At 37.2% G+C, this 27937-nt stretch overlaps 2 protein-coding genes across 8 annotated transcripts in view; one reads left to right on the top strand and one right to left on the bottom strand.

Moving 5' to 3' along the window:
* The window catches only part of CHPT1 (choline phosphotransferase 1), a 36629-nt gene extending 8693 nt beyond the window's left edge, over window positions 1–27936 (top strand). The window contains exons 2-11 of one of the 5 annotated variants that reach the window (XM_026119725.2): window positions 188–335; window positions 1408–1549; window positions 5117–5201; window positions 6834–6965; window positions 7372–7530; window positions 9923–10048; window positions 10554–10664; window positions 19936–20073; window positions 21145–21315; window positions 25257–27936. In XM_026119725.2, coding sequence (XP_025975510.1) covers window positions 188–335; window positions 1408–1549; window positions 5117–5201; window positions 6834–6965; window positions 7372–7530; window positions 9923–10048; window positions 10554–10664; window positions 19936–20073; window positions 21145–21219 — 1116 coding nt within the window. In that variant the 3' untranslated portion in view covers window positions 21220–21315; window positions 25257–27936. Of the gene's footprint in view, window positions 1–187; window positions 336–1407; window positions 1550–5116; window positions 5202–6833; window positions 6966–7371; window positions 7531–9922; window positions 10049–10553; window positions 10665–13702; window positions 13865–19935; window positions 21091–21144; window positions 21316–25256 lie in introns of those variants that run through there. The other 4 variants (XM_064513852.1, XM_026119724.2, XM_026119726.2 and 1 more) reach the window with 4 other exon arrangements.
* On the bottom strand, window positions 13006–24278 carry SYCP3 (synaptonemal complex protein 3). Of its 3 annotated transcripts, XM_026119728.2 has the most exons (8): window positions 23707–24278; window positions 21965–22040; window positions 20873–20907; window positions 18451–18568; window positions 17257–17356; window positions 16176–16274; window positions 13924–14028; window positions 13006–13782 (listed from the first exon to the last, which is right to left on the bottom strand). In XM_026119728.2, exons 1-8 carry the CDS (start codon window positions 23834–23836, stop codon window positions 13729–13731), a joined length of 717 nt encoding a protein of 238 aa, XP_025975513.1. In that variant the 5' UTR covers window positions 23837–24278; the 3' UTR covers window positions 13006–13728. The 3 variants fall into 3 exon arrangements, with proteins under 3 accessions (XP_025975513.1, XP_064369945.1, XP_064369952.1); XM_064513875.1 differs by lacking the exon at window positions 13006–13782 and having other exon boundaries at window positions 13846–14028; XM_064513882.1 differs by lacking the exons at window positions 13006–13782; window positions 18451–18568; window positions 20873–20907 and having other exon boundaries at window positions 13846–14028.
* Window position 27937: the final 1 nt, after the last annotated feature.

The raw sequence follows: 27937 nt of genomic DNA, 5'->3' as shown, positions 1-27937 counted from the left end.
TCACTATGTAAGCTACTAAAGTTTATTTAGAGAATAGCATACAGAATTTGGTTTGTCCATTAACTAAGTGCTACATAGCACGATGTAATATAATTCTGTGATAAAAGATATTTTACCTTTAATGAAATAGATTATCGGATAAGAAATTGGGAACTGCCTAGTGACACTTTATATGAATCTCTTTCAGGCACCTTTTTGGGCATACATCCTGGGTGCATTAGGACTTTTTATCTACCAGTCTCTGGATGCCATTGATGGGAAGCAAGCCAGAAGAACAAACAGTAGCTCTCCTCTAGGAGAGCTCTTTGATCATGGTTGCGACTCTATTTCCACAGGTAGCCTTAACCTACTGTTACCTGTCCTCATTTTAAGAGAAGTTGCGTGTTGTCAAGAGGAGCTAATGAATCACAGCATAGTTGAGGTTGGAAGGGACCTCTGGGGACCATCTAGTCCAACCCCTTGCTCAGAGCAGGGTCAGCTAGAGCAGGTTGCCTTGTTCCCTTCTCTTAGGGTAACTCCACTATCTCCTGGTCACTGCAGCCTGGCCTGCCCTGACCTTCATATCTGTGACCAGTATCAGGGGGGATATTTAAACAGCAGCTTTGGCAGATGTTGGGTAACATGCACTCTGCTCTTACTTCTAGATGAAAAAATATGAAGTTCTCTAAATGAGCTGAACTGCAAACAAAAAGACCAGTAAAGAATCTCTGGGCAGGCTTTCACTCTCTGTAGCATATGTTCTGCAGCATGGTACAGGTGATAACTACTAAAGGATTCAAGTACCTAAAAGACTGATACTTCTACACGTGAAGTTCAGGGTTTCACTTTAGGTGACAAAAAAAATCAGCTTGATAATAGGGCATCCAACCAGAAAGTGAGGAGGAGGAGGATTTATGTTCCTTAGAAGAATGATTAAAAAAAAAATTGATTTAGAGCCCCTGAAAAGTAAGCCTCGCTCAGTTTTACTTTCCAAAACTCAACTGCTGTCAGTGGCAATACTTATGCTTCTGTAATAGCTTAATGGCTGAAGCATTTGCCCTGGGAGTCTGTATGTTCTTTGCATCCGTGGTTCCTGCAGAAGTGCTAACTACCAGTGTCTGGGGGAGCTGAGTTGGGCCCCTGTGGTGGAGCTAGGCCCCTGGGTAGCAAAGAACAGAAGGTCCCAGGTCTAGGAGAAGAGGGAATGACCACTGTGGGCTTGAAGCTGGGGCCCTCACTTGGAAGAAAAGGAGTCCAGTGTTTTGGTTTCTCCTGCCAGGACTGTCCCTGGTGTTAGCTACTGAGTAAAATAGCAGTAATGTAATTACTTTGTTACAGTTACAGTGATTGAAAATGCCTTGTAATTTTATTTCTCTTAACTGCAAGCAAAGAGGGTATTTAACTAACATGTTCATTTTTACTTTTCAGTTTTTATTGTCCTGGGAGCCTGCATAGCAATCCGACTAGGAACAAATCCTGACTGGTTGTTTTTCTGTTGTTTTGTGGGACTGTTCATGTTCTATTCTGCTCACTGGCAGACATATGTATCAGGCATATTAAAGTTTGGAAAGTAAGTAGGTGTCTTTAGAACTACATGTGACGTAATCTTGGAGACTGCTAGCTGCTTGATTTCCCTTTCTTCTTGCTTTTTCCTGCTCTCTTCACCTCCTTTTCTTCCTCCTCCTCTCTCTTCCTTCCCCCCCTCCAGCAGACTGGTGTCCTACCTGATAAGGACTTCAAAACTCTGCATTATACTGAGTATGGGACTTGTTCTTTTAGCAACTGATTTTAGCTACATATGCATTATTTGCATGTATTTTGGCTTTTTTGTTTGCAGAATTATTCACAGAACCTATACAAGCACCCTGCAGGCTCACACTGGAGCTCTGTCTTGCCCACAGGGACTGTAAACAAGTGCTCTGGGTAAGAACAGAGCAAGCATCTACTATACCTCCCTCCATAGTCTCCCAGCCACCAGTTTCAGCTCAGGGGAATCTGAACCACCTGCCTTTTTAGAGAAATTCCACTGAAAAGGGATTTCTCTTCCATGACCAGCCTTCCTTTGAACAAACTCTTTGTATCCATCACATCCTTTGGCAAGGGATTGCACAGAGCTGTGCCTAGTGCATGTTCAACTACCCCAGGTTTATTTGGGGGCTTTGTTTTTAATCTAGCTCATGTTGCCTTTGATGTCCTTTAGGTTTTGTGTTAGGTGACGGTTGTATTGATTCCTGTGATGCCATTCACAACTTGGTAGAAATTTAGTCTTTTCTCCCCAAATTGCAGGGAGGAGTCATCGATGTGTATGGAAGATAACTGTTTCCATTTAACCCATAATAGGATAGGGAATGCTGAACTCTCCCACAGCTGTGGTGGTGCCTAGCCACAGTCTTTTACTGTGCTTAAACAATGAGCTGCAATTTAGTAATGATTTCTGAAAACAGAAAGAATAGATTCTTGATTGTGACTCCAGTTTACAATTGTAAATCTCTCAGTCAGATGACAGGGGAAAGGTCAGTAACTTTCTTGGCAAAAAAAAAAAAAAAAAGAGGAAAGATGTGATATATGAAAGCTGTTCCTCAGATAATTCTAGTCATGTGTTAAATGACCTGTTTACTACCTAGCTCTGACCTGTAACAAGCGCTTTAGCAAATCTGAGTATGACTGGGCACACAAGCTAGCAATCAGCTGTCCATGCATACTGTCTGACTCAAAAGAAAGCTGTCTCTGTTGTGATGCTAAGAGCTCTCTTTAACTTGCTGATAATGCATTTTACCACACAAACTAAACTGTTCTACCTGCTTACCCATCCTCTATTTTTTTTTTAATTATTATTGTTAAGGACATCTTGTCTCGTAGACAAGAATGGGTGTTTTAGAATGATGGGTCAAAGAGAATAATTTCTGTGCCTAAGACAGCGGACTACATGAAGGGAAATGGACTATGCTGTGAGCTTTGGGATTTTGAACAAATGATTACTTTTCTGTGCCTTTTGCTCATACATAAAATGCGAGAATGATTTCCCCATATCAGAAAGGCACTGAAGCTCCCATACCACATAACTTCTTCATAAAAACTTAATAGATTTTATGTAAATACAGTGATACTGCACTGTACAAACAGTTTGGAAGGTGTCAGGGTTTAAGCATGTGTTCCATGTTTACTTTTTGAAGTTAAATAGACACAACTTTTCTAAGAACTTATTTCTGATTAGTGAAAACAGGTCCTTTTTTTGAGACTTGCAGTTTTAAGCTTTTTTTGTTGTTAACTTTAGAAATATCTTCTAAGCTATTCCTTTTTATTTCTCTTAAGCATACAAATGAGAGTCTAAGTGAAGGCAGTTTACTGCTCTCATGATGACGAACACTGATGCTGTTCCTTAACTAGCAGCTCTGACTTCTAGAAGTCAAATGATGGATGAGAGTCCTAGCACTGATCACAGCAAGGACTGGAGCAGTTGGGTACTGTGCCACTGTCAGGTTATGCAGAATGCCACAAAATACTGAGAAAAATCTTTGGACCCTGTTGACTTGTGCTGGATTACTAAAGCGTACAGAAGATGGACTGTGGTGCCACCAACTGTCTGAGCCTCTGTGGAAAGTTGAAATACTAAATTTTGGTACATGTTTGCATAACATGTTTATTGTGCAATGACAGCAGCAGCTGAGCTACTGCAAAATTTTATCCCTGGTAGAGAGGGAAAGCCCACTCCCAGCAGTGTAGTCCCATTTTCTGCCTGCATAGACTCTGTCATTTGCTTTTGAGTCAACTCATTAAACAGAAAATAAAAATTTAAGCTAGGCTAGCAAGTTGAATTGACTCACCTTACCATCATATGAGTACCACTACTAGGGCAAGCGAGCAAGGAGAAGAGCAGATGAAGGAGAGAAGACTACCCATTCCAATGGCTTTGAGCAATAAAGAGCAATGTGGCATATTGTCTAGTTGCTGCCTAAATATTGGCTTTTCTAAGACTAAGTTTGAAGCATGTGATAAAACTTAGCATATTTTACCACTGTTTTCCAGATGAAAGAAAAGAGTTTAATGTGGATATCAGCATCAGATAAATGTTTTCCATTAACTAAGAGTTGGTTCCTAACTCCCTTTAAAACTACGGTTTCCTGTGCAAACAGTTCGTTATAATAATAGTTCATATAACAGTGGTCATAATACCTTAAAAGAGCAAATCTATTCTAACCGCTTAAGGAAATGTCGTATTTTAAATGTCGTTGTTGGATCGCAACTTCAGTACAAAGACCTGGTACCTGTCTCAGAATCTTCAGTGGCATAAACAGTACCTTAGGTGTTGTGCTTTTTTAAGCTTTATTGAAAGTATCAATTCTTTCTGCGGAGTAGAGGTATTTATGAATTCAGGTCTTCTCAAACTAATACATTTCAGTAAACAAATTCAGTGAGACAGTGTGGCTACCATGTCCAAGAACAAAAAAAAAAAAGGGGGTGGAATTCAGTCTCTAGACTTCAGAGGGCATACAAGGCCACATGTGTGTGCACGTGGGTGTTTTAAGATTTTATAGGAAAAACAACGTATCAGTTATATACCCTAGGAAACAAAGGACAGATGCTTAGCTATCCACTGACTCAATCTTCAAAGTAATATCCTTATCTTTTGTAGGCAACATCTGTCAAATTTTAATGTTAATATGGCTTAAAAATCCCTTCTGTCCCAATGTGCTGTTCATGGATCATATTGTTATATGATATGCTATTAATGGAAAGGTTTGATTGCACTTGCTATGAACTTACCTTAACTTGCTAACTTTGATTTGATAGTTACACAGCAGCAAGTTTTTAAATTTGTTTAAAGTTATCAAATAGTTAACAAGGTATTAATTAAAGCTTTTTCTCCTATATTAAATTTATGTGTAGCTGGCTGTATATACAGAGCATGGATGTAATCTTATCTTAAATGTTAACTAAGGATGTGTGCTTTCCTGTAGACTATCTTCCCCAGTCAAGGAAAATCATACTCTGTATGCATTTCATGGCTTGAGGACGTAACTTAAAGTAACTGTTACTTTTTGATCCCCCTCACACTTACACTACACTTTTCCTTGAACTAGATCTTTTTCTTTTTTTTCTTTTTTTTTTTTTTTTTTTTTTTTCCTCTCCTTCCTAGAGTTGATGTAATTGAGGTTCAGCTAGCCATAACAATGCTTCTTTTAATATCTGCATGTGGTGGAACAGCAGTATGGGACTATAAGGTAAGTGTGTTGAGAATTCAGCTCCTGTTAAGTATTCAGAGTTCTTATGGTATTGGAAGCTATCTTGTGCAAGTATTATCAACACTTATTAGTCATCTAATCTTGTTTTATAGCTTACTGTACAGATATGGACTGTAGGTCATATTTACATTGTAGTTACCTTTGATAAAATGCTGTGACTTCCTATGCATGAATTTAGAGCTATGTAGAGGAAAAAAGACCCCATCTGCCATATATAAACTTCTGATCTGCAACTAATATTCTGATCATGCTTAAGCCTTCACAAAGAGTTTATGGCTTTTTTCCCTTTGTATATTTTATTGTAAGACATACATTTCTGCTCAGTTAAATGACTTCTTACAGGATGCTTTATTTTAAAACTTAAGGATTAAATGCTTTAATCTAAAGAAACCATGGGATGAAGCTAGGGCTTTATTTTGGGAAGGAGAGGGTTAAGTAAACCTTATTTACATGTCAATTGAGATGTACTAGATTTTTAACATTTATGACAGAGCTGATTCTAGCCTTCTGGCTTCTAAACATATTTCTAACTATGTAAATATCTATATTTAAAGAATTACTTTCTGTCCAAAAGCATTTTCCTATCTCTAGCTTTGATTCTGATTTTTAAAGACACACTTAAGTGGAAGGGTTCTAAAGTATATTAGACTAACTTCATGATCCTTCCTAGTCTATTTACTCAAAAATGTATAGTTCTGTTTGGTCACAGGACATGAACCAGCTGAGACTATTCTATAGTATGGATAACCAGTATAAATTAATTTAAATATAAACCACCAATAATTCAGACTAATTCATTAGTTTGACAATTATGACATGTTTATCTAAACTTTGTTTCTTTCTCCCATTTCAAAAAGCACTTCTGCTCTGTTTTCCATTAGCTTATTTTCATGTTGGAAAACAAAGGTGCATTAGACTTTAAACCCTAATGAGTTATGATTGGGGTTTTGTTTTTGTGTTTGTCAGCATTAAAATCTGTGGTAGTTATGCTGTATCTCAAAACAATTTATATTCAAAAACTCATAGTCAGTGGTTTCAATTGCTACTTTTTTTTTCTTTAATCATCTGCTGCCTTTGGAAGTTTCCTTGAAACTGCAGTTAATTCTGAAAGGTAATGTTTAATTAAAGTTTCTGTCTGGATACTACTCTAAATGTGCAGATACAGCATACAAACAATATGTACCAAAGCACAAAGCAGGCAGATGGTGTTTGTGTTTCCTGTGGTTCTGTATTGTGTAACCCAGTGAAGTAGGAGGAACTATGCTTCTCTCCCTCCCATGCCTTGGTTATGCAGTAGTCTGCATCAAGCTTTTGATTATGTAGTAAAAAAAAAATTTTTGAAAAATATTGTAAGGACAAATACAGTAAAATGTAGCAGAATTTCAAGACCAGAACTTAAATACCCAAAAGTGGAGTTTAAACATTCCAAAAGAAATGCACTGCCTCCTTAGTAAGGAAATGAATTCCTGTGCTGTCCTCCTGAGCTTGTTCCCAGGAAAGCAATAGGTCAGATAAAGCAGTTGTTTAGTACATATCAGTAGCTTTTTAATAGCTTATTAAAATGCTTTTATCCTTGACTTTTAGCATCTTTCTCTTGCTTTTCCTGCTAAGGTCCCTTTGATAGGCTTAGAACTGAAGTTTTTGGCAGTTTTTGGAATACTGTGTGGAACAGCACTTTCTTTTTTCAATTACTTCCATGTCATTTTTGGTGGTGGAGTTGGAAAGAACGGATCTACGACAGCAGTAAGTTGCTTTAAAAATCTGAATGGGGTTTGAAGAATTTATGTTACTAGCGAAAAAAAAGGTGGGATTTGTGATTACCATAAAGGTTCCGGCATTTAAGCATGCTAGCATACAAATTTCACACCTCAGTGCTATTTATTCATTATCTTTCGAGTTCTAAGTGGCCAAGCAGAGATTTCATTACTCATCTTCTCTACACCTATTATTGGCTATCTTCTGTCACAGGAACAAGCAAGGAATCTTTTTATAAAATTGATTAGATGTCACTGTGAAAGATATGAATAGCATCAACATAGCGCTTAAGAACTTTCCCTGAGTTTTGAGCAATTCTAATAGTAAGTGTAAAATCTAGATAATATGCTGTGATTCAAGCTTAAGAATAACTTTTTGTCCCTTTGTATTTCAGGGAACAAGTGTTCTTTCACCAGGTCTAAATATTGGACTACTTATTACACTGGCCATTATGATCTATAAAAAATCAACAACACAGCTATTTGAAAAACATCCTTGCCTGTATGTCTTGACATTTGGATTCGTGAATGCTAAAATCTCACAGAAGTTAGTGGTAAGGAATCTTGTTTCAGTTCTAAACCTCTTAGCCAAGAACTACTCTAGGTTTAAGATTTGCTTGCTTAGGTCAGTGGGTGCTGTGAAAGTTTTCCTGTTCTGCTCTGCTGTTGTGTTACCAATTTCATAATGACCAGAACACTGAACTAGACTACTCGGGCTTCCATAGGCAGATTATATTTGACACTGATGCAGATGTATTTTATTGTTGAATGTACTTGTTAGAACTTTCAAAGCTTTGTTTAGCTCACTACTAGGAATAACGTACAATAATTTATATCCAATATTATGTCTTCACTGTCAAAACTGTGGCCGCTCAAGCTAGGGCCTTACTAACAGTGCTGTGACTTTCAGCTTAATTACCTGAAACATTAATTTTTATCATTAAAATGAGATAAAATTTTCTCTCTTATCTTCTTTGGATTTAAAAACTTCGTCAACACTTTACAAAAATCTGCCATACCACATATTTGCTAACAGTAATAGTCGGTTGATGCCCCCCTGCCCCAGCCTGAAGTTTTTCATACGTTTGAAAACAGATATTGTGCAGACTTTCTAGTTAAACAGGAGTTCACTTAGTGACCTCTACTACTAACTTTGTTTATGAGGGAGGACTCTGTTAAGAAGATTGAGCCTTAAGATTGAACTTGAGGCAGTTCATCCACACTGTCAAATACCTTTGCTCACTCATAGGTCCTCTTAGCCAGCTATCATCACTGTATGTGTGTTAATTCACTCATGGACTTTTTTGAGCAAATGGCAGTTTCCCCTGACTGTTCATGTGGTAGCTTTGAGGGTAGTCTGCTTTAGAGGCTGATGTATACAGGCGGGGGGACAGGACTACGCCAAATTTAGCTCCCATAGTTTTCTGATGCTACTTCAGGAGGCCTTGCCCTTCAGGCATGCTGCAGTCAGGGAGACTGCAATCAAAAATTCTTAGGACGGTATCATGTGTGAGGCCCAGGGGAGACGTGGGCTAAGCGCTGTGCGGTTTGGATGTGTCAGAGCTGCTCCAGGGAGGCTGACCCTGCATAGCAGTTGTACCTCGCTTGGACTATGAGCCAGGAATCTCTCCCTGCAGCAGATTCCTTCAGCAGTGGCAATGCATCCTTAGTTGGCTTAGAGTGGAAGCCTTTTACCAGCCTGCTTCTGGATGTAAACATTTGGGGGCTGTTCTGTCTTTAGAGCACAGGCTTTCCTGTGAATTTTACTATTTGGCATATACTTGAGCTGTGTATTATGCCAGGAGACCACTTTGTTCTTAGGAACCAAGTGCATGGATACACTTAAGAAGCAGGGTTAAGGTTATGCAATGCAAGGAATGATAAGGTGATTTCTTATGGCAGACATGCCTGCTATAGACTACTTTTCTTCTGTTGTTACTGAGTTTTCTGGTATGGACTTCTCTTCATATGTCCTTTATTAAATCTCCAATTTCTCATAAAAGTTTTTCTTCTGCTGCCTCTCAATTAATGGTGAACTTAAGTTGTCTCAAAGGATCCCAACTATGGAAGGCTCAAGGTGAAAATAAAATAGATTCCCTCCCACCTCCCGCTTCTTCTCTTGGTCATTCTGTAAAGTGTCTCTGTGCACATGTCAGTATCTCTACTGAAGAGTGAAAACAACTGCTGTCACCTGAGCAAAATTTTAGTTTCTAAGTTCACTTTTTTGCTAAATACAGCCATCATCTTCAAATTCAATTTAAAAACACTTTAAGTGAATAATGTTACTTTTAGTAATACACTTAACCTTCAAATATAGCATGGAAAAAGTAAGGGTGAGGAAATCCTTCCCAATAGTTAAAATACACTGGGATAGATGTAACTTTACATACTACACAAGAACATATGCACAATTTAATGTTCTGTAATAAAGTCTAAAAATACCAACAGCAGCAAAGCTGAAACTGATCCAATAATGAATGGATGTGAATTGGGAGGGAGAAGAGATGTTTTGGCAGACTTGTTGAGGTGCTCTTCATTTGAAGCTTCTGGAATGCAATAGCAGCAGTAAATATAGCAGCTTTTAAACAGGGAGTCCTTGTGAGAAGCTGAGATTCCTTTATGAGACTTCCACTGTTTGGTAACTCAAACAGCTGGTATCGACTGATTACAGTATTGTATTTTGAATGACATGGAAAGAGAGGTTATTTAGCCCTTCAGCAAGAATCTGGCAGGGAGCAGTAGGCTCTGAAGCATTTGTCACACTTAGGCTGCCTGCTGCCTGCTCCCCTAGGGCCCTGGGCAACAGTATTGAGGGGAATGAAATCATTCCTTCTCCCCCCTCCCTTAAAAAAAAAGAAAAAAAAAAAAAAAAAAAGAAAAAAAAGTGGCAGTCTTCTGGTAGTTACACTGATAATAAAGTAATGGTTTGGTCTGGTTTTTTAACAGGTGGCTCACATGACAAAAAGTGAAATCTCTCTTCAAGACAGTGCATTTATTGGGCCAGGGCTTCTGTTTTTGGACCAGTACTTCAACAGTTTTGTTGATGAATATATTGTTCTGTGGATAGCATTGGTAAGCATTTTGTTTTACATTTGTCTTTTCATGTGTAACATATTTAAAGGAACAGATTGAGAACTGTCCCTATTATTCTGTTCCGCTGTTTAAACTTCCTCCAATTTCAGCTGTCACTAGGGATGGAGTGCCAGGATACTGTGTAAACTTACGTTTTTGGGACTGACTGGCTTTCTTTCCTTGGAACAGATGTGAAAGTAACATTGGTGATCTTTCTTGTAATTATGCTTTAATTCAGGTGGTTTGTTCAGAGTTATTCTGCTAAATGTAGATTAAACTTTGCTTATTGGACTTCAATCTTGCATGAGTGTTTAGTACTGGTTTATGGGGGCTTAGGGTTTGTTTCTTTGTTTGTTTTTCCCAGGCAATCTATATAAAACTCTTAAAATGCCTATAAAACTTGTCACCTTGGATAGATTCTGAGTAAAGTATAACTGAATTTATAGTAGGGACAATCTTGAAAGATGGTTCTGCTTTTAACTTGTTCTGTTTTGTTCTTTTTAAGTTCGTATCCTTGTTTGATATGCTGAGATATGCCATTGGTGTATGCCTACAGATCGCTGCTCATCTTCATATACATGTCTTCAGAATTTCATCTCATCAAGCTCCTGAACAGGTTCAAAACCATAATGACTGGTTAAATAGGTCAAGGAGAAGAGGAGAAGCAGTTAGGGGAATGCTGAATGAAGCAGCCTCTCTTTTTGGGAAGACAGATTAAGCTTTTCAAGAAAATAGTCTGTGAGAGAGCTCACTGTCCTAGATGGTTACCAGATGTGATAATTACTAAATACAAAGTCAATGCAAATTTTATTGTGATTAATAGTTCTGAACCAGGATGTATTTCCTCTGTGTTCTAGACACTGCAGCTGTTACTTAATATCATGAATACCATGTTCAAAACTTGCCATCTCCTGTTAGATAACTTTAATTCTGTATTTCTGTTCTGGTGCACGTAGACTGCAATCTAAAGTGCTGCCAATCAGAATTCTAAGAGAAGTTACTTGGTCTATGGAAAAGTGAAACTAATGTCTTCCGAGCATTAGTTTCTAAAGTCTTTTTAGAACTGCTGTGAAGTGATAGTCAGAGGTATTGATAAATCCAATACTGCAGTATTAAGACTGGTAGAATGAGGCATCCATGAGGTAAAACTTGTAGTTAATGCCTGTCCTGATAATTCAGTACCTTTTTCTTTAGAAATATTAGGATGAAGGAAACAGATCAGGAAAACTCCTCCATCTCCAAATACTGTTACAAATGCCTTTAGTATTCATTCTCTAGTATCTAAGAATATATCCTGCTGCTACTAAATACAATTGTAGCTTGCATTTTTTTCAAGGCCAGTTTCTGGTTTTGCAGTCATAATAATTTGTTTGCCTCATTGTACAACATCATTCGCGACCCTGTAGGTAGTGGTGGGTACTTTGAGGACATCATTAGCTTTACCTGTTGTTTGGTAAACTTACATGACTGTGACTGTTTAACTGTGACAATACAATCCACCAATGTTGAATTCCCTCTGAAGTCTGTTTGCTATCACTGTGTTAGTTTAGCCTTGTAATTTAATCACAGCTGTACTTTATCCAAACAAAACTGCAAGGAATTAAGACCTAATGTATAGAAACTGTCTAAAAGAATAAAAGTCAGGCCCAGTATCAGCCTTTCTCTTTCTTTCAGAACAGAGCCATCAGGTAACATAATGTGCCTAGCTTAAGGGCTGATCTTAAGGTTCTATGCTACTTGCTGCTGTTGCCATTAGAGAAAAGCTGAATAAAAGTAGATTATTATTAAAAGTAGCTTATCTGTACCAGCAAATTGTGAATTGCAAACAAACATGCCCTAAAAGCTTAAGATCCGTTAAAAAAGATATTTAATAGGTTTTCTGTAAAAAGCTGTTGAATGTAAATTTTCATTGTCACTTCCAGTTGCTGGTGTGTAGCTGAGATGTGAATTCATAAAAAATCCTTCTTGAACTGTACAATAAAGAATGCTATAATTTGTTTTTAAAAACATTACCATTACAGCTGCAAAGCTGCTGCACGTTAATTAAAAAAAACTGCCTGAGATATTCAAGGAACTTCACTGTGGTGTGTTTTCTGCTAAATTTGGGGGCAGGATGAGGGGAATACTATCTGTAGTAACTGTCTACTAACCACAGTCCTGCATAAGCAGGCTACATTCATAAACGTGAGAGCTCATCGTACCAGTTACTACCAAAGGGACAGTATTTTCTGTCCCCTTTCCAAATGAGTCCAAATGCTCCTATTCAAAGCTGGGAAAGACAGAGCATCTACAACTGGACTTAGCCTACGTGCTGACAAACATGAGAAAACAGTAAGGAGTAGGAAAAGATGTAGGCAACCTTTCAAAGTGAGGCAGTGTGGTTTCCCAGGATGCTAGAGAAATGGCTGTCACATAGTAGTAGGTAGAAGTCGTTTAAAAATATAGTTGAGGTATCTGGATGATAGAAAATTTGACTGACTCTGCATTAGTTTTTTAATTTAGCTATCATTAATCTGTCTTTCTAAACTGGGGAACTGTCAGCAGATAATTTGATTCTGAAATACAAATGCTAATAAATTGTAGGGGAGAAACTGCTTTTGAAATATTGTTAAGAAAACATCACATTTGGGGGGGGTGGGGGGGTGCTTTTGTAGTGTACTGTATTGGAATCCAAGTATTAAATATTTCAGGTACTATGTAGTATTTCAGCCTACCTAAAGGCTTTCTGTAGAAACAAACTGCATGCACATGAAGCTGGTTGTTTAAATATTATCACCTTACTGTAATGCAATACATGAAAGATAAAGCATTTCTCCTTAAAACCTAGGCCTCCCTAAATTGCTAGTTGTATGAAACTGCAGCAATGAATATTCCATCTTAAGGGTTGTAATAGCTTATACCAAATATATGAGCTATATTACTTCAGCAGAGGGTTGCAAGAACTACATACCCCAAAATGCATGTAGTAGTGTTTAATTATGGTTATTTAAGCAGATGTCATATAAAGCCATGATATTCAACTCTTAATTCGATTAAAGAAATCTTGTCTTCTGGGCAAATTACAGAAGTAGTGCAAAGTAGTCTCCTACTTGTAATAAAATATTACAAGGCATAGCACAGCAAAAGACTAAACAAAGTTTACCTTAATTTACCATAATATACATCATTTAACAATCTTACACAAGCTGTGTCATACTTTATGAGCTTTTATAACTGCTGATAGGTCAGGCTAAATGTTGAAACTATGAAAATCTTAAAATTCGTAGCTTTGGAAAAATACTTCCATTTGCACAATGTACCTAAAAGCCTAAAATTACTGTGCAAAAATCTATATGTAATGCTTTTTTCATTAATTTTGCCTGTGGTTCACAATTTGGTGTTATAAGAAGTGAAACAATCGAAGCAGTCCAATGCTAATGAATGAAAGTGAGTATCAAATAGTTAAAAATTAACTGGGCAGACAGTAAATGGTTTAGATTTTGGGGTCGTTCCCCCCCCCAAAAAAAGAAGTGAACTTACCAATACGCCTTTTTACAACATTATCAAACATGAGATTAGAACAATCCCTGAAACCATTTAATAGGAACTTTACAACATTGAAATCTTAACATACTTCTCTGTGGCTAATGCCTATACTTGTATCATATTACTTAGGTAAAAGTTGTTTCTCCACTGAGCCATCAGAATAACATGGACTGAAGAGACTTGCGAACAGTTGCCATCTCTTGCTGTTGCTGTTACAAGAGAAGGAGATAATACTGAACAAATGCCGTTCCAAATCTGATTCCCTGAGCTAATTAAACGAATGTCAAATGACTTTTTATAGAATGTTCTATTTTTGCATTTAACTGACTTTTTATAAATACAATACTTACAGTGTCCATCATAATCTTCTTCTGCAACATAGCCATTTCTTTGCGAAGTTCACTTTGTGCACCAGCTAGAAGACTTTCATTGTTCTTCTCCAGCTCCTCCATACTCTGAAGTTTTGGATAAACTTAATTTAACACTTTGACATTGAGCAGTTTCAATTGAAAAAAAAAAAATCCTTAATTCAGACTACAATTCAGTGTTTATAGCAGCACTGGTCACTCATAATTACAAATAAATTTTGTCAAGTACTTGAAAGACAAACTGTACAGGACCCTATATTCCAGTCTACATTCCTGTTTAAACAATACAGATGCTGTGAAGGAAACATTCTCCTTCACTCAGCATCTGTGAGGCCTCGGCTAGTATCCTGCACTTCAATAAAGATAGAGAGTTCTTCAAAAAAAGATTAGACAGACATCTGTCAGAAATGACAGAGGTACAGTTTACTCTAATGACAAACTTGGAGGCTACAAGTAAAGAATATGAAAAAAAATGTTAACTCTCCTCCCTTTTACATGCCACTCCTCAAACAAGCAAAGGTAAAGCTCACTGGCTATCTCTCCTTTCATACATAAGGTTATACCTAACTTTAGGCATGTGCACAGTCATGTTTTTCTTGACTCATATTCAAAGTTAACCTTATTTGAGGCTTGATTTCTACATTTTGATTTTCTCAGAGGGAAAAAAAATCATAGCAATACTTGAACTTCTGTTTGATTTTGCATCTTTGATGAATTGTGAAATGGTTAGTACCTATTTTCACATTTCTGTAACATCCTCTGTAAATTTCAACTTTCTAAAACTAAGAATTGCTCTATTTTGGATTACTTTTCAAAGCTGCCTGACTTGAAAAAAAACAGACCTCATAGCTAACTGAAATTTCATTAAAAATAAAAAACTAGTGGAGAACAGAAATTAAAGTTTTTCAGAAACTAAGACTTGAACCCTGCTCTGCCTCAGCACTCACTACAAAACCAAATGTCTAAAGTACTATCATTTTTCTCTCAGTTTAGACTTTGATAATAGTAGTTTGATAATAATAAGTTCGATAATAACAGGAAAAAATAAAACATTTTAATTTGTATTCAACACACCAGAGATGTTGCTTGCCACAGAAAATTCAAAAAACAAGCAGCGCAGGCTTAGGCTTTTACTTTTCAGAGCTACATTAATACTTAAGTAAGAGGAAACAAAGTTTTCAGATTTGATCAGGAAAGCTATTATCAATGGCCTTACTTCACCATATTTGAAGATCCTCATATGCTAAAATGGCTGATTAGAAAGTAACAAAAATGTATATATTTTTAAGTTATCAACTAACTCATATTTAGTGGGCCAATAATGCTTAACTGTCAATCATATGTTTAAAATATAACACGTTCTGCGTGCACCATCAAAAAAATACCCCCAGTATTTGTAGGGAGTGCCAGCAAAAACAAGAATTACACATGAAGCAACAGGAAAGTTAAACAGGACTGATTATATAGCCATCCAGCTGGGCAGCCATCCTATTTTCACCATAAATTGTTGTTTCTTACTTCTTGTTGGTATCTTAGTGAATGTTTATCTTTAGTATTAGGTTATAGAAAGGAAAACACTTTCTAATCAGTATTGCTTAGGAAGAAAAGGAGGGAACTGTAGCTGGGCAATTTCATGGACTTTGTAAGTGCTATTTTTAAGGGACACTTCCCTTGCAAGAAGGAGCAATAGCTAGAAAGATTAATGACAGATGACTTTGCTTTGGTATCTAATTCTCATGGGGGATGCTACTGCTAGTGGTCATATAAGAAGCAAAAAATTACCCCTTAAAATTTACTTTTCTAATAGATTGTGACATTTCACTTCTTTAAACATCAGTTTTCTTACAAAAAAAATCTAAGAGGCAAGACAAAATCCTGTTGATTTGCCTAATGCATAACCTTTAAACTGGCACAAAACTGAATTCTGTTTAGAAAGTATGTGCTGAGGGCTAAGGTTAAATATTTGAAACAGGTAAGCCATTCAGATCCCTGTGAGAACACATTCAATCATGTCTTTTATTAAGTAGAGGCAAAGTATATGCAGGCCTAGAGAGAACAAGCCATGTTCTGAACAAAACAGAGAATGATACTAACAACAACATGAAAATTCATGCAAGGCTGTTATTTTCCTTAAATGGCCCTTACATCTCTGTATTTTCTAAAGGCTGAATTAATACAGTTTTAATAATTGATGCAATAAAGATCAGCTGCCTCCTAAAAAGGATGTACTGTACCTTTAAGAACTGCTCATGCAGCTGCTTAATGGTCTTCAGTCTCTGACTTTGCACTATTCTTGCCTGTTGAAAAACTTTTTGTTGCTGACGAAACATATTCTGAAGCAGAAGCAAAAAATCATATTAGTTGACTAAAAGCAACTGGACAGCAACGCTGATGTCATTTGTCAGAATCAGAAATTCTGCCCTCACTGGAAGTCTAGGTCCTATAATCTGGCTCTCTGCTGAGACACCTACAGAGATGAGTGGGAGGGCAATAGTAGATGAAGCAGGGTTACATGGACCCAGCTGAGATTTATCTGCTCTGTTCTTGTACTGGGGTTTGCTTCTACTATGCTAGCTCCAAGAGTGTTTTTGTATGCATGGGCTAAATATGCTTGTAGTTATCCTTGTTCTTATTAATGAAAGACTGAAGACTAGATAAAGACCTGAGTGACCTCTGAGGTCCCTTCCAACCTGAATTATCCCATGATCCCTTGGGGGTTGCTATCCAACTCCATTCTCAAGAGCTGCCCAGGGAAATGTGCTGCCCATGGAAGAGCAAAACTTGCAAACATGCTGGGAGTACAAGTACAGCAATGTTGTGTGATTACATTCCATGGTGCAGTTTCCATCACCTTTTAAGCATCAAATTCTCATACGTTTGTCATACACACACATTTTTAAACAATGCGGGCTAAAAGACAACTACTTGCCTTTACAATTCTTCTACATTCATCCTCTCTTCACCTAACCCACGGTCTATGGATGCACAGAATCAGTGCTTCTCTCTCCTCCATAATGGTCTTGGCTTTCACCAAGCCATATGCTGGCCTAGGGCACCATGTATTCACCTTTATAAACTTACAATAAAGTACTATAATCTCAGTCTTCACCTCTTCACTTTGCCATATATTCCAAAACTTAAACATTTATGGTTTGGAAGTCACCAAACCTGCATGAAATTTTTAAGAGGCAAATAATCTTACATTTTGTTTGAACTACATAAAGTAATTTTACACTTCTGCACTCCTGCTGTGTGAACAGCACTATTCTCTACTTGTGCATACACTGTAAAATACACACCATGCTGCAAACTCACCACTAGTTTTTCTTCCTGTTCCTCTGCTTTCTGCACATCTACATCCCATTGCTGAAATAAGGTCAGGAACTGCTGGGAGTACTCATGATTGAGCTTCTGCCTATAAACAGACATTAGCCATAAGTATTACAAATGCTATGAAGAATTAGAAGGGAAGCTAAAAGTCTACATGCATGAAGTAGAATATCTCTTATATATATTCTTCCTATCATAATAAAGGAGCTGGCATAAATAACACAAGATGGTATTTTGATATCTGGCCCTAACCTAATGCTGTATGTTTTGAAAAGCTGAACACACATACACAAACACACACTTCTTTTTTGACTGAATATGAATTATATACATTTAAGGAGTCAGCAGTCATATGCAATGATCAGGTTAAAAGAACAAATGCTAAACAAACAATGCTAAAAACAAATGTTAAAAGAACAGAGAATGTCAGCTTGTCTCAGATTTACTACATTTTTCTAATCCAACTACAGATCATGGCTTTAGCACAAGGGGTTTGTAGTGAAAAACTTCTGAATCATCAAGATAAATTAGCTCATTCATTAGTTCATTATGGTCTAGCTCATCTATGTAAACCTACATCTTGTCAATGTAAGTTTCAAATATATATATATATAAATATATATAACAGCAAGACAGTTACAAACATTACTGAGTTTCAGTTTTTATCTGTATCATTTTTCAATTTGTTCTACCTGTAGTATCAGATGTAGTAGTAATTAAACATGCCGTAAGAGGCAAGAGTGACATTATTATATAGGTGAAAACTGTTTACAATGTTTGAAAATAATTTTTTTAACCAAAAAAATTCTCCTGAGCATTTTTCAATTTTCAAGTAGAATAAAAGAGAAATTTCCAACTGGAGTTAAAGAAATAAAAACATTTTTTAAAAGACAAAAATAACTTTAAAGGTCGTTTTGCATAAAAATAAAATAGTAAACCCAGCCATATAAGGTACCTTGCTCTCAAAATTTAAAATCTCAAATTTCTTCATTCAAAAGAGAAAGTGCTATGCTAAACTGACAATTTAATGAAGCAGACACAACTGGAGTCAGAAGAAACAGAGCACTTGACTAGACATGTAAGTAGGATATAACTGGTATCTAAGACCATGTAAAAACTCATGCTGTGACACAAAAGGGAATTGACTTCTCATGTTTAAAAAGCATGGGCAAATGTTACCTTTGCTCCTGCTGTGTTTTCCAAACATGTTCAATTTTCTGGTTACTGGTTTTGAGTGAGGCTTTAGTATACATTTCTAATCTTTTCCTTTTTGCTAGGAGAGCCTTGTTAATATCAGCTGGATTGAGACAAAGAATATTTAGAAATTATGTATACCAAGACACGTGTATTTATTAAAGATTTCTTTGGAAAAGCATACAAGGTGCATTCTAATGGAAAAGAGCTAATGTGTTCTGGGCTCCTGGGTGCTCCTTTAAGAGTTTCTCTTTGCCTGGTCTTGGCACTGGTTCCAGTGCTGCTTCCCTAAGTTTCCAGAGACCCTGCCCAACTTCTGGCGTTGCAACAGCTCTTTGCCCGGCCCCACTGACCACACTAGCACCTGCTTTGGATCCCACCCCTCCCAGGGGTCAGACCCAGCAAGCCCCACCGTGACTTGACTCTGCATTTGCTTCTTCAACTTTGGGCAGGAGGGCCGCGGGTACAGTGTCATGTTTGCTCTGAGCAGATGCACACGGCAAAGTGCAACTGTCCAGCAGTTTGAATCTAGGATAGCGGCAGTTCTTCCACTACATACATTTAAATTAGTTCCTTATACACTGAATCTTGTGCTCTCCTACTGATTATTACGATCTATGATGAACTTCATCTGTACAGTAAGCACACATACATGCTTAAAACATTAGCAGCATTATTCAATCTGTTCACACTATGAACTTTAAATGTGGTATTTGGTAATTTCCCAATCTGTAAGTTCTCTTTTATTCAAAGCTAGAGATGTCTTGTGCAAACCTGAATAAAGGCATCCTGCTCTTTTCTCTAGTGTCCAACAGCATTGTAGTTACACCACCAAAATCCTCATTCTTTTAGCTGCATAGCTGCACTACCAGCTCATAATTTCTAGACCTTCAATGAATTTAGTTATGCTAATACTTTTAAAATGTCTTTTTTTAAAAAAAAAAAAAAGACAAAGCATTAACCTAGGTGTTTTGGAGAAATATTCAAATTACTTACATTTCAGAAATAAATTAAAGGAAGTATGTGACCACTATCACTGTCAACATATTAAATGAACAAATGACAAACTATTTCTCATACTTCCAAGAGTCTCCAAGTACTTTTCTAAAAGTATTCAAGTTAGTATCAGTTAATATGGCTGTTTCATTTTAATTTACATTTGGAGATTTAATGAACAAGTCATAGTTAGCTCAGGAAAAGCACTTGCTTTTCCTTTTTGCTGCAGATATCAGGAAACATCTGCCAAATTTGTCTTTCTAATTTGTTGAGGCATCTGCTGCTGCTAATGCCAACTCTACTATTTTTGAGCAGACAGCATCCTCACTCTGATTCATTCATTTTTCTTCTTTTTTATCCTATCTTTGAGTCTTCAGTAAAAAGCAGTCCTAGTTTCTTACTATTCAACATTGAAATCCTCCTCCTACCTAGACTGCTAGATCTACAACAGCATTCTGATATTTGCCTTAACAGCAAAGCCTCAATTCACAGATTAAGGAATTCCTTACAAGAAAAGAAGAACTCTTTCACCTTAAGATCTACATGCAAACAATGACTGTGTATGGCATTTACTCACACACAGGACAAAATTATCAACAAGCTATTAAGGAGGTAACACTGGCATTAAGATGTCTTCCCTTCCTTCCACTGCGTTTGTTGATTTGTTACATTATCTGTGAAGGACTAATTTAAAGTGATGTATATAAATATATGGTGATACACATAAATCTCTCTACAATCATCACAAGATGATCACCATCACTTAGCCTCATTCTTTGGCTCTGCTAGAAACTTGCATTATTCTTCCCGACCGCTGAAATTCCTTTTTGTACTGAATACCTTTCACTACATTTCTGAAGGTGTAAAGTACAGATTACTAGCTCATTCTGTATCATAACCATCTTCTACAACCTACAACCATTCTTTCTCTAGATTTTGAAGTATTTGTTCTACTTAGCCACTTCTCTTCATATTTACACGTATCTGCTTTCTCACTCCAATCCTGCAATCCTCTCTTCCACTTCATTTTAACAAAAAATTAAGAGAACAGCTTTCTAACTCATGTTGTCCTCTCTCTCTGAAACATAATCACTGCCTCTTAAACCTTAAGAATCTTTTTTCTAATTACAAATAAGATTGATAATCAAAAGCATCTTTCCCTTTCTCCCTTTACAATTCATCTACACTGATACATCTCCCTTTACATGCAGTTATTTCCTTCTTTCCCTTTCCCTCTGCTCTATTTAGATATATTACTATTTTTTTCCTGGAAAGTGGCTATAGCCAACAGTATAATGATTGGTCATTTTATCTAAATCTTGAAAGTTACTTTTGTGAAAATGAATTATTGTCAACTCTGCAACTTAAACCTGAATTATGTTTTAATTTATTAGAACGTACATACACTTACCTCCAAATCGTTCCAACATATTCTGTACTTCACCCCTACAAAATATTGTTTAAAAACTTATTTGCCTGTTTTCTGCACAAACTACTCCAGAATAAGACCTGATGTATACGCTTAAAACTTTGTCTAATGTTTTTACATGCCTGTTACCTGCAAGCAAGGACAGCGCTGCTGCTGTTCTACAAGATTAAAAAATGACACTTTTACTCCTCTTCCCCTCCTGCAAGAGTTCTGTTTTTAGACTAATTTGAATGATTTTTATTTTAAATTTACAGGAATCTATTAACTTACTCCCCAAGAAAAAGGTACTATTAAGTCTTTGGACAGTCCTGAGTAAGGAAGGATGGTAAATATGAAGGCTTATTCCACATACAGAAAAGAAAACACAAAATATAATTGGAACATCAAATGAAAAGTCATCTATCAAGCTTAGCATGACTGACATGGTAAGAAAAATCCAAGACAAAAAATACCAGGGTTGTTTCTATAGTAGTTTTAAGATGTGTACACCACTGTGTAAGGCAGTGGTACAGTAACTGACAAATACAAAAAGAGACACGGTAGATAAAGAAAAATGTTTCTCTTGCTTATGCATCTTATCTTTTCCACAGGATGTCACTTTCATTTTCATCAACTGGAAAAAGCGGTATCTTCAACTTAACAGTTCTTTATCTTGCTTAAAAAAATCCTCATTTTTCATTACTTTTACACTGTTTATTTTTCATGTAATAGCTGGATCATTTAAAATACTGTTAATAACATCAAACAAAGATCGGAGGGAAAAAATCAGTGAAACAATCAACAATTTAGGATAAAACTTAAATCATCTTTTGAAAAAAACAGAATTTGGAGAACTCAAACAAATACCTATTTTTTCACGGATGTTCAAAAGTATCTACAAAGAAGCTGTAGAATTGATTTTAAGTGTTTTTCTTTCCCATCTACAGCTAATGTATTACATGTCACCTGATTTTTTTTTCCTGAATTAAATGTTTTTTTTAAAAGAAAAGGAAAACAAGCATACTGAATAACTGAAATCAATATCTATTTAAGACTTGCTTGCTCATTTTGAAAAAAAGATATTCTAAACCTTACCCCACATCATCTGAAACCACATGAGGAGTCACCAAAGGTCTTTTCTTTCCATGCTTGTCCACCACTGGTGTTTCACCTTAATATAAATTTTAAAACAATTTACAAAAAATCTCTTATATTTCATAGAGGGTCATTTGAATTATTAAAAGTATAGTTACTTTTCTGTAACCCCACTTCTTTGAACATATCTCACGGGTCAGCTCTCATCTGTTAGGCATGCGAAAACACATGTAGCTCCTAAAACTTTGAATCTAATGTTGACAGGTGGCCATGAATTCTTCTGCCAGACTAGATTTGAGTTGACAAAACACATGTAGCTCCCCTAGACTAGTCTCAACCAGTTTTAGTTTCTCAATCCACCACTACACAAATACTCCAACTCACAACATACCAATACTCTGAAAGGTAAAAATAATCTAAAAAAAACTGAGAAAGCCCAATCTGTACGAATTTCCTTTTACTGTGAAGTAGTGAAATTGTGTGTTCTGACCTTTAAAAAAGCAAAACTACAGATATATATTTATGTTTTTTCTAAAAAATAAACAATTTCCTTAGATGTCAGGCTTCCATTACCAAAGGAAAAAAAATTGAAGATTACATCCAATTCAAACCAGAAACATGTTACCCAAAATATAAAACATAATACAAATATATGTTTTGTTTGAAACAGTCTATGTTAGTGTGCACAGAGCTATCCTGAAAACAGCACACAATTATGTAGCATGAGGCAGCTCAGCTATCCTTACAAGAAATTCAGTTGGCAGGCAAACAAACAAACAAAGACCCACACTGAAGAGATTTTTCCCAGTTCCAAGTTCTGCAACCCCTTTGTTCAAGAAGTTGTAGAAATGTACACTTTGATCCATATAGTATCTAAAATAAATCTGATACAGTCATCTCTGCTTAAGGCCAGAATGTGCTGATTAGACCCATCAGATGTTTCTCAAAATGCTGCCACACAAACCTCAGAAGGAATACTCAGGATGCTCATTTTATTTTATTTGCCCATAGAATTTACTCTCTGTAAGTAAAAGATTTAGTCTGAGCATATCATGAAGGGGAAAAATGAAAATAAAGTCCAGAGATGCCTGCTGAAAGATAAAACCCAAAAGAAGTGGAGTTGAATCAAACTTTATGAAAATACTATCTTTTGCTGAACAAGAACTGCATTTTTAAGCAAGGTTCACACTTTCCCCAAAATTAAAAAGCAATCTGCTGGTTGACTTTATTTTCTCATGTCTCTGCTTCTTCCCTGTTCTTCTCTTCTGTTCAGATTCTTCCTGAAGTATTCTTAACCTTTCTTCCTTTAAATTTTCACCAGTAACTCTAGCACTGGCTCCTTCTCTCCCTGCCAGTGCAAGACCCCAGTTACCCTTCCTCATCCCTGTAGAGCTCATCTTGCATTACAGTGACCACTCAGCACTCCATACAAGCTAGCAGAGCTTTTTTTCTTCTGCTCTATCCTTTTCTCACAATATTAAATGCAGCCAGGTGACAGAAAGATACGGCATTGAAAAAGGTAACAAAAACACACAACATAATCTTATTTTAAGACACCACCTGTAAGTTTAAGACCTCTCTTCTCTTACCAATCAAAACCATATTAGGAGACTGTCAGAAATATTATGAAACATGCTCCATCATGCCCTTGCTAACAGAGAAATATCCTCATTTCTATTCATAGTCAGAAATATCATAAACTTCACGTTTTCAAAAAAATGAAAGTCTAGAGATATAAACACCTTCTCTAATATCTTCCTCAGATCCACTCAGCTCTTTTCTTTCCTCTTGAAAGTCATAGGCAGGTATGGCTTGATCTTCCTGTGCTGGTTTACCAGCTTTTCCTTTATGCTTTCTTCCTGATGGTGCCATAGTGAGATTTTCTTCCTACTAAAACAATAAGCTCTATTCGTAACATAACTTCTCCCACAATACTTTAAAGATAAATATGCTTTGATGCTTATAGTGACTTGTACATCCCTGTAACAGTCTCCACCTGTAAGGATACTGAAGCAGTGGAACTGGTTAACTTGTGAGGTAATCCACAGGATTACTCATTGGTGGTTTTCTTAAGAACAGGTTAAAAATACCAGGACTAGTGGGAACAAACCTAATTCTGCAGAAAAGCAAGGAAGTAAATTATATAACCTTTTAAGGTGCCTGCCAGCTTAGCTTCCATAATGTTTATTATTTGTTCCTGCCAGCTTAGCTTCCATAATGTTTATTATTTGTTCTATTCAATACCACTTTCCCATAAAACTAAGCTTATATTCTATTTTACAGAATATAGAAATGATAGTCCATAAAGAACAATCTGATTCTACATTCCATTCCATGCTAGGTAGACAGATACAAGCAATTTTTAAAAATCCTGGTCAACTTTTACATTCATTTTCTGAAATATCTCAATTTTTAGCTATTATGCCTCTGCATTGTGTTTTTAATGTAGTTTCCATATTTGTAATTTTTTTTTTTACTAATTAAACACTATCCTTAAAAATACATTTACTTACTTTAGGAATTCTCATTTTAGTATATACTGTGTATTTTTACAAATAAAATAGGAAATAAAGTATCTATTTAGGAGGAAAAGAATATTAGTTATAATGTGTGAATGCTAAAATAAACACACTTTTCCTTAGTGCTTTATCAAGAACAGAAATAATACATAAGTACAACAGAAAACATCAACATACACTGCTCCTGTTAAAGTATTTCTTCTCTTATGGAAGCACTTAATTTGATAGCAAGAGGTACCAAGTATTTCAAGTTAAGTGTTACATGGCACATACTTTTAAAACTCCTTCCAAAAATAACAAGACTACTTGGAAGAGAGAAAGAGTAAGAAAAAAAAAAACCAAAACAAACCAGCTTTAAGTACGCTTTCTTCCAAACCTGGTTCTACTGAGCAAGGCATGGTATCCAGCAGTGGATAAACATCTTGTTCTAGACACAATTCAACACAGCTGGAAATATCAGTGCTTTTTTCCAAAAGCCTGGGCAAAGATAGTTTCTGAAAATTAAGTTCTCATAGAGAAAATGAGAACTTCAGTAAAAATCTTATGAATTTCCAGGACCTTGAAGTCCCCCCAACATCAACAGCTGTATCCCATATGCTGGAATGTCCTGTTCCTGTTTTGTGAATTAGCAGCCTATACCTATGAAAATATTAACCTTTACCTTCTAAGCCATAGACTACATGGCTAGAACATACAACACAATCACACTATGCTGCTAAGGAATACTGCTTTTTTACTATATTTTTTTTTCTGTTTGATTCTTCTCTGTACAGTTTGAAGCAAAGATTTTACAAACTTCTGAAAAAGTTTCTTTGAAAAGAGACTGAAACTTCTCTTCAAATTATTGACTGAAGGACCGAAACCCCTTGCATTGAAAATAACCTCAAATAAGAGAAAATTTAGGACAGCTGTAAGTTTCTCAAGACTCGTACTTTGATTTTCAACTACTGCAGTTGTTGAGAACATGATTTAAGGCAGAAAGGACTGGTAAGCCGCCTGTGTCTGGTTGCACTGCCAAAATTCTTGACCTTCTGAACTGCGAGCATGAGAAGAAAGGTATTTATTTGCAAATTTATCTCAGGTGCAGACACCCACACTGCTTTGTACGGCAGTCCAGTATACCAAGCAGGAGCCCCCCAGCCCCTCCAGGAGCTAAGGCTTTAGGCAACCCCACATCCCCACATAGCCTTCACCCATCTGCCTAACTACCTGCTTTGGCTGACTCAAATATCCTCCGCTTGCCGTTGCCTATTTAATGACTTTTTTCAGAGGAACTCACCTCCCTGTTTCTCCCTGCCCGGGAAGATAAGCCAGTATTAAGACGAGTCTCACTTGGGGAGCTTTGCCCCTGGGGCCCCCTCCCTGTTGTCACCTCAGAGCGGCACGACAGGCGGGGGCCGGCACCCCGCCACGGCGTTTCAAACGCCGAGGGGCACCGCCTGCCCCCCTCAGCCCGCGTATCCGTTACCCCCTGCCCACCTCAGCCCCGCCGCGCCTCCTCCTCTTCCTCCTCCTCTCTCACCGCCTCCCACCGCAAAGGGCCTACGACGGCGGGGACGGAGACAAGGAGAGAGGCAGGGCGCCTCGCAGAGATCTCCCGCAGGCAGGCTGGCTGCTCACTCCGCCCCTCACCCGCGCCGGTGCCGCCCGCAGCCCTCCGCAAGGGGGGAGGGGGAGCAGCCCCGGCCCCGGCCCCACCCCGCGGGAAAGGGCGGGAAAGGGCCGAGCCCTCATGGCGGCGCCTCCCTCACACCTCACCCGCGGCCCCCTGAGCCGCCTTCGCCGGGACGCGTCACTCATCAACGCAGTTTTCCAGAGGAACCTGCCGGGCCGCCATCTTCCCCTTCCGCGCAGGTGTGGGGGGCAATGGCGGCCGAGGCAGTTGCGCGCAGGTTGGAGAGGGGACGCGGTGTGGCGCATTGCAGATGTAGCACACAGAAACAGCCTCCCAAGAGCGAAAGGAAGGAAACTGCACGCAGGCCATTAATGGATTGGAGTCCCAAGCACTTAACTGGGACAACCGACCCCGGCATAACTGACTCGGTAACATAATGTGAATATCAAGGACCACACGACCTTGAAGACACTCACCTCGAGCATCAGCCTCACAGCTTTGGAGAGCAGGGGTCCCTCTTCAAAGAAGGGGGTTTTTTTTCTGATTCACAATTAAACTGGTTTAAGCCCTCGTAGCTGACGATTTACATGTTTTTGTTAGAAACTGTTTCAAGGTGTTGCCCAGACAACAAAAGGTCTGCGAAAGGGACTGCTATGGTGCAGGGCAAGATGCCGAAAGATGATTTTTCCATCAGTAAATGCAACAGGCAGTATTTCTCTAGTCAGATTAATGAGTGACCCTCTTCAGGCGAAGCACAGCTTCAAATAGAGGAAAGTTTCAATAGTCTATCCCTTCTTTAAAAGGAACAGCTTTTAAGTAGCATGGTCAGTTTACCACTTTCAGAGCAAAACCAAAACAGTGCAACTGCCATGTTCTAGCAATTACCCAATAAAATAGAAAAACAGCATACTACTGGCAAAGTGATGTTAGGCCCATACATTTTTACTGCTTTTACTGACACTGTTTTTATAACACACTGTACAGAAAAACCCCAGATACACAAGGTGTGGAGGTCTGTTGTAAAAACAGTGCAATTGTTTGAGATGCAAACTACATGCTTTATGTTTCAGGATTTTCTTCTGTTCTCACAATTTTCTCACTAATGATTTATTTTACTCAATATAGATGAAGTCCAAACACAAAATATAAATTAAAAAAAAATCTTCCTAACAGTATTTTAATTTTCAGTGTTCTCATTAACCTCAGCAATTTCAGAAATTTTACTTGCCAAGTTCATACTGATGGTGTATTATTGAGCTTTGTTTGCTTGCTTTTTGGGTGGTATCATGATCCCATATTTTAGCACCGATTTGCAAGTGAAGCTTGTCAGGAAATTTATGCTATATCTTTTAGCTATAACTGCTGTAGCTGAACTAAATGCTATGAATCTATCCTTCAAAACTCTTTGCTTAAACATAAAAAGGAATAGCAATGACATCTCAGCTACATATGCAGTCATTTGCACATATAATTTAGGCACAAGAACCAACTAATGTTTTAACCCATTTTCTCAGTTGTTTTAACTAGAATGCAAAATATAACTTAAAAAAAAATCCCAGGCAAACTTGACTCTACCTGTACATGTATTTGATGAAATGTCTCATTTCCTGGGAGTCTGAAGTATTGTAAATTTGAAGTACTTTTATATTCTACATGTTTCAGTATAATACATAATGCTTAGCATGAAATATAATCTCACTCTTAAAAAATTACAAGTGCTTGCATTTAAAAATGCTTGAATGTTCATTGCTTCAAGGCTTGAAACCATTCATGCATTAAATATTAAAAATTAATACTTTTGAAAGTTTTTAAGAAAAAATAAATACTTTTTACAAACAT

This window comes from Dromaius novaehollandiae, chromosome 1, assembly GCF_036370855.1.
Source record: "Dromaius novaehollandiae isolate bDroNov1 chromosome 1, bDroNov1.hap1, whole genome shotgun sequence".
Classification (NCBI taxonomy): Eukaryota; Metazoa; Chordata; class Aves; order Casuariiformes; family Dromaiidae; genus Dromaius; species Dromaius novaehollandiae.
Note: the sequence above shows the minus strand (reverse complement) of the source record. Positions and strands in the feature narration are given on the sequence as shown.

Coding starts and splice junctions, on each gene's coding strand:
- SYCP3 (XM_064513875.1), bottom strand. CDS start 23,836: ATGGCACCATCAGGAAGAAAGCATAAAGGAAAAGCTGGTAAACCAGCA. Junction 22,041..23,706: donor TGAGGAAGATATTAGAGAAG/GTGTTTATATCT, acceptor ATTTATATTAAG/GTGAAACACCAGTGGTGGAC. Junction 17,357..18,450: donor AAAACACAGCAGGAGCAAAG/GTAACATTTGCC, acceptor GTCTGTTTATAG/GCAGAAGCTCAATCATGAGT.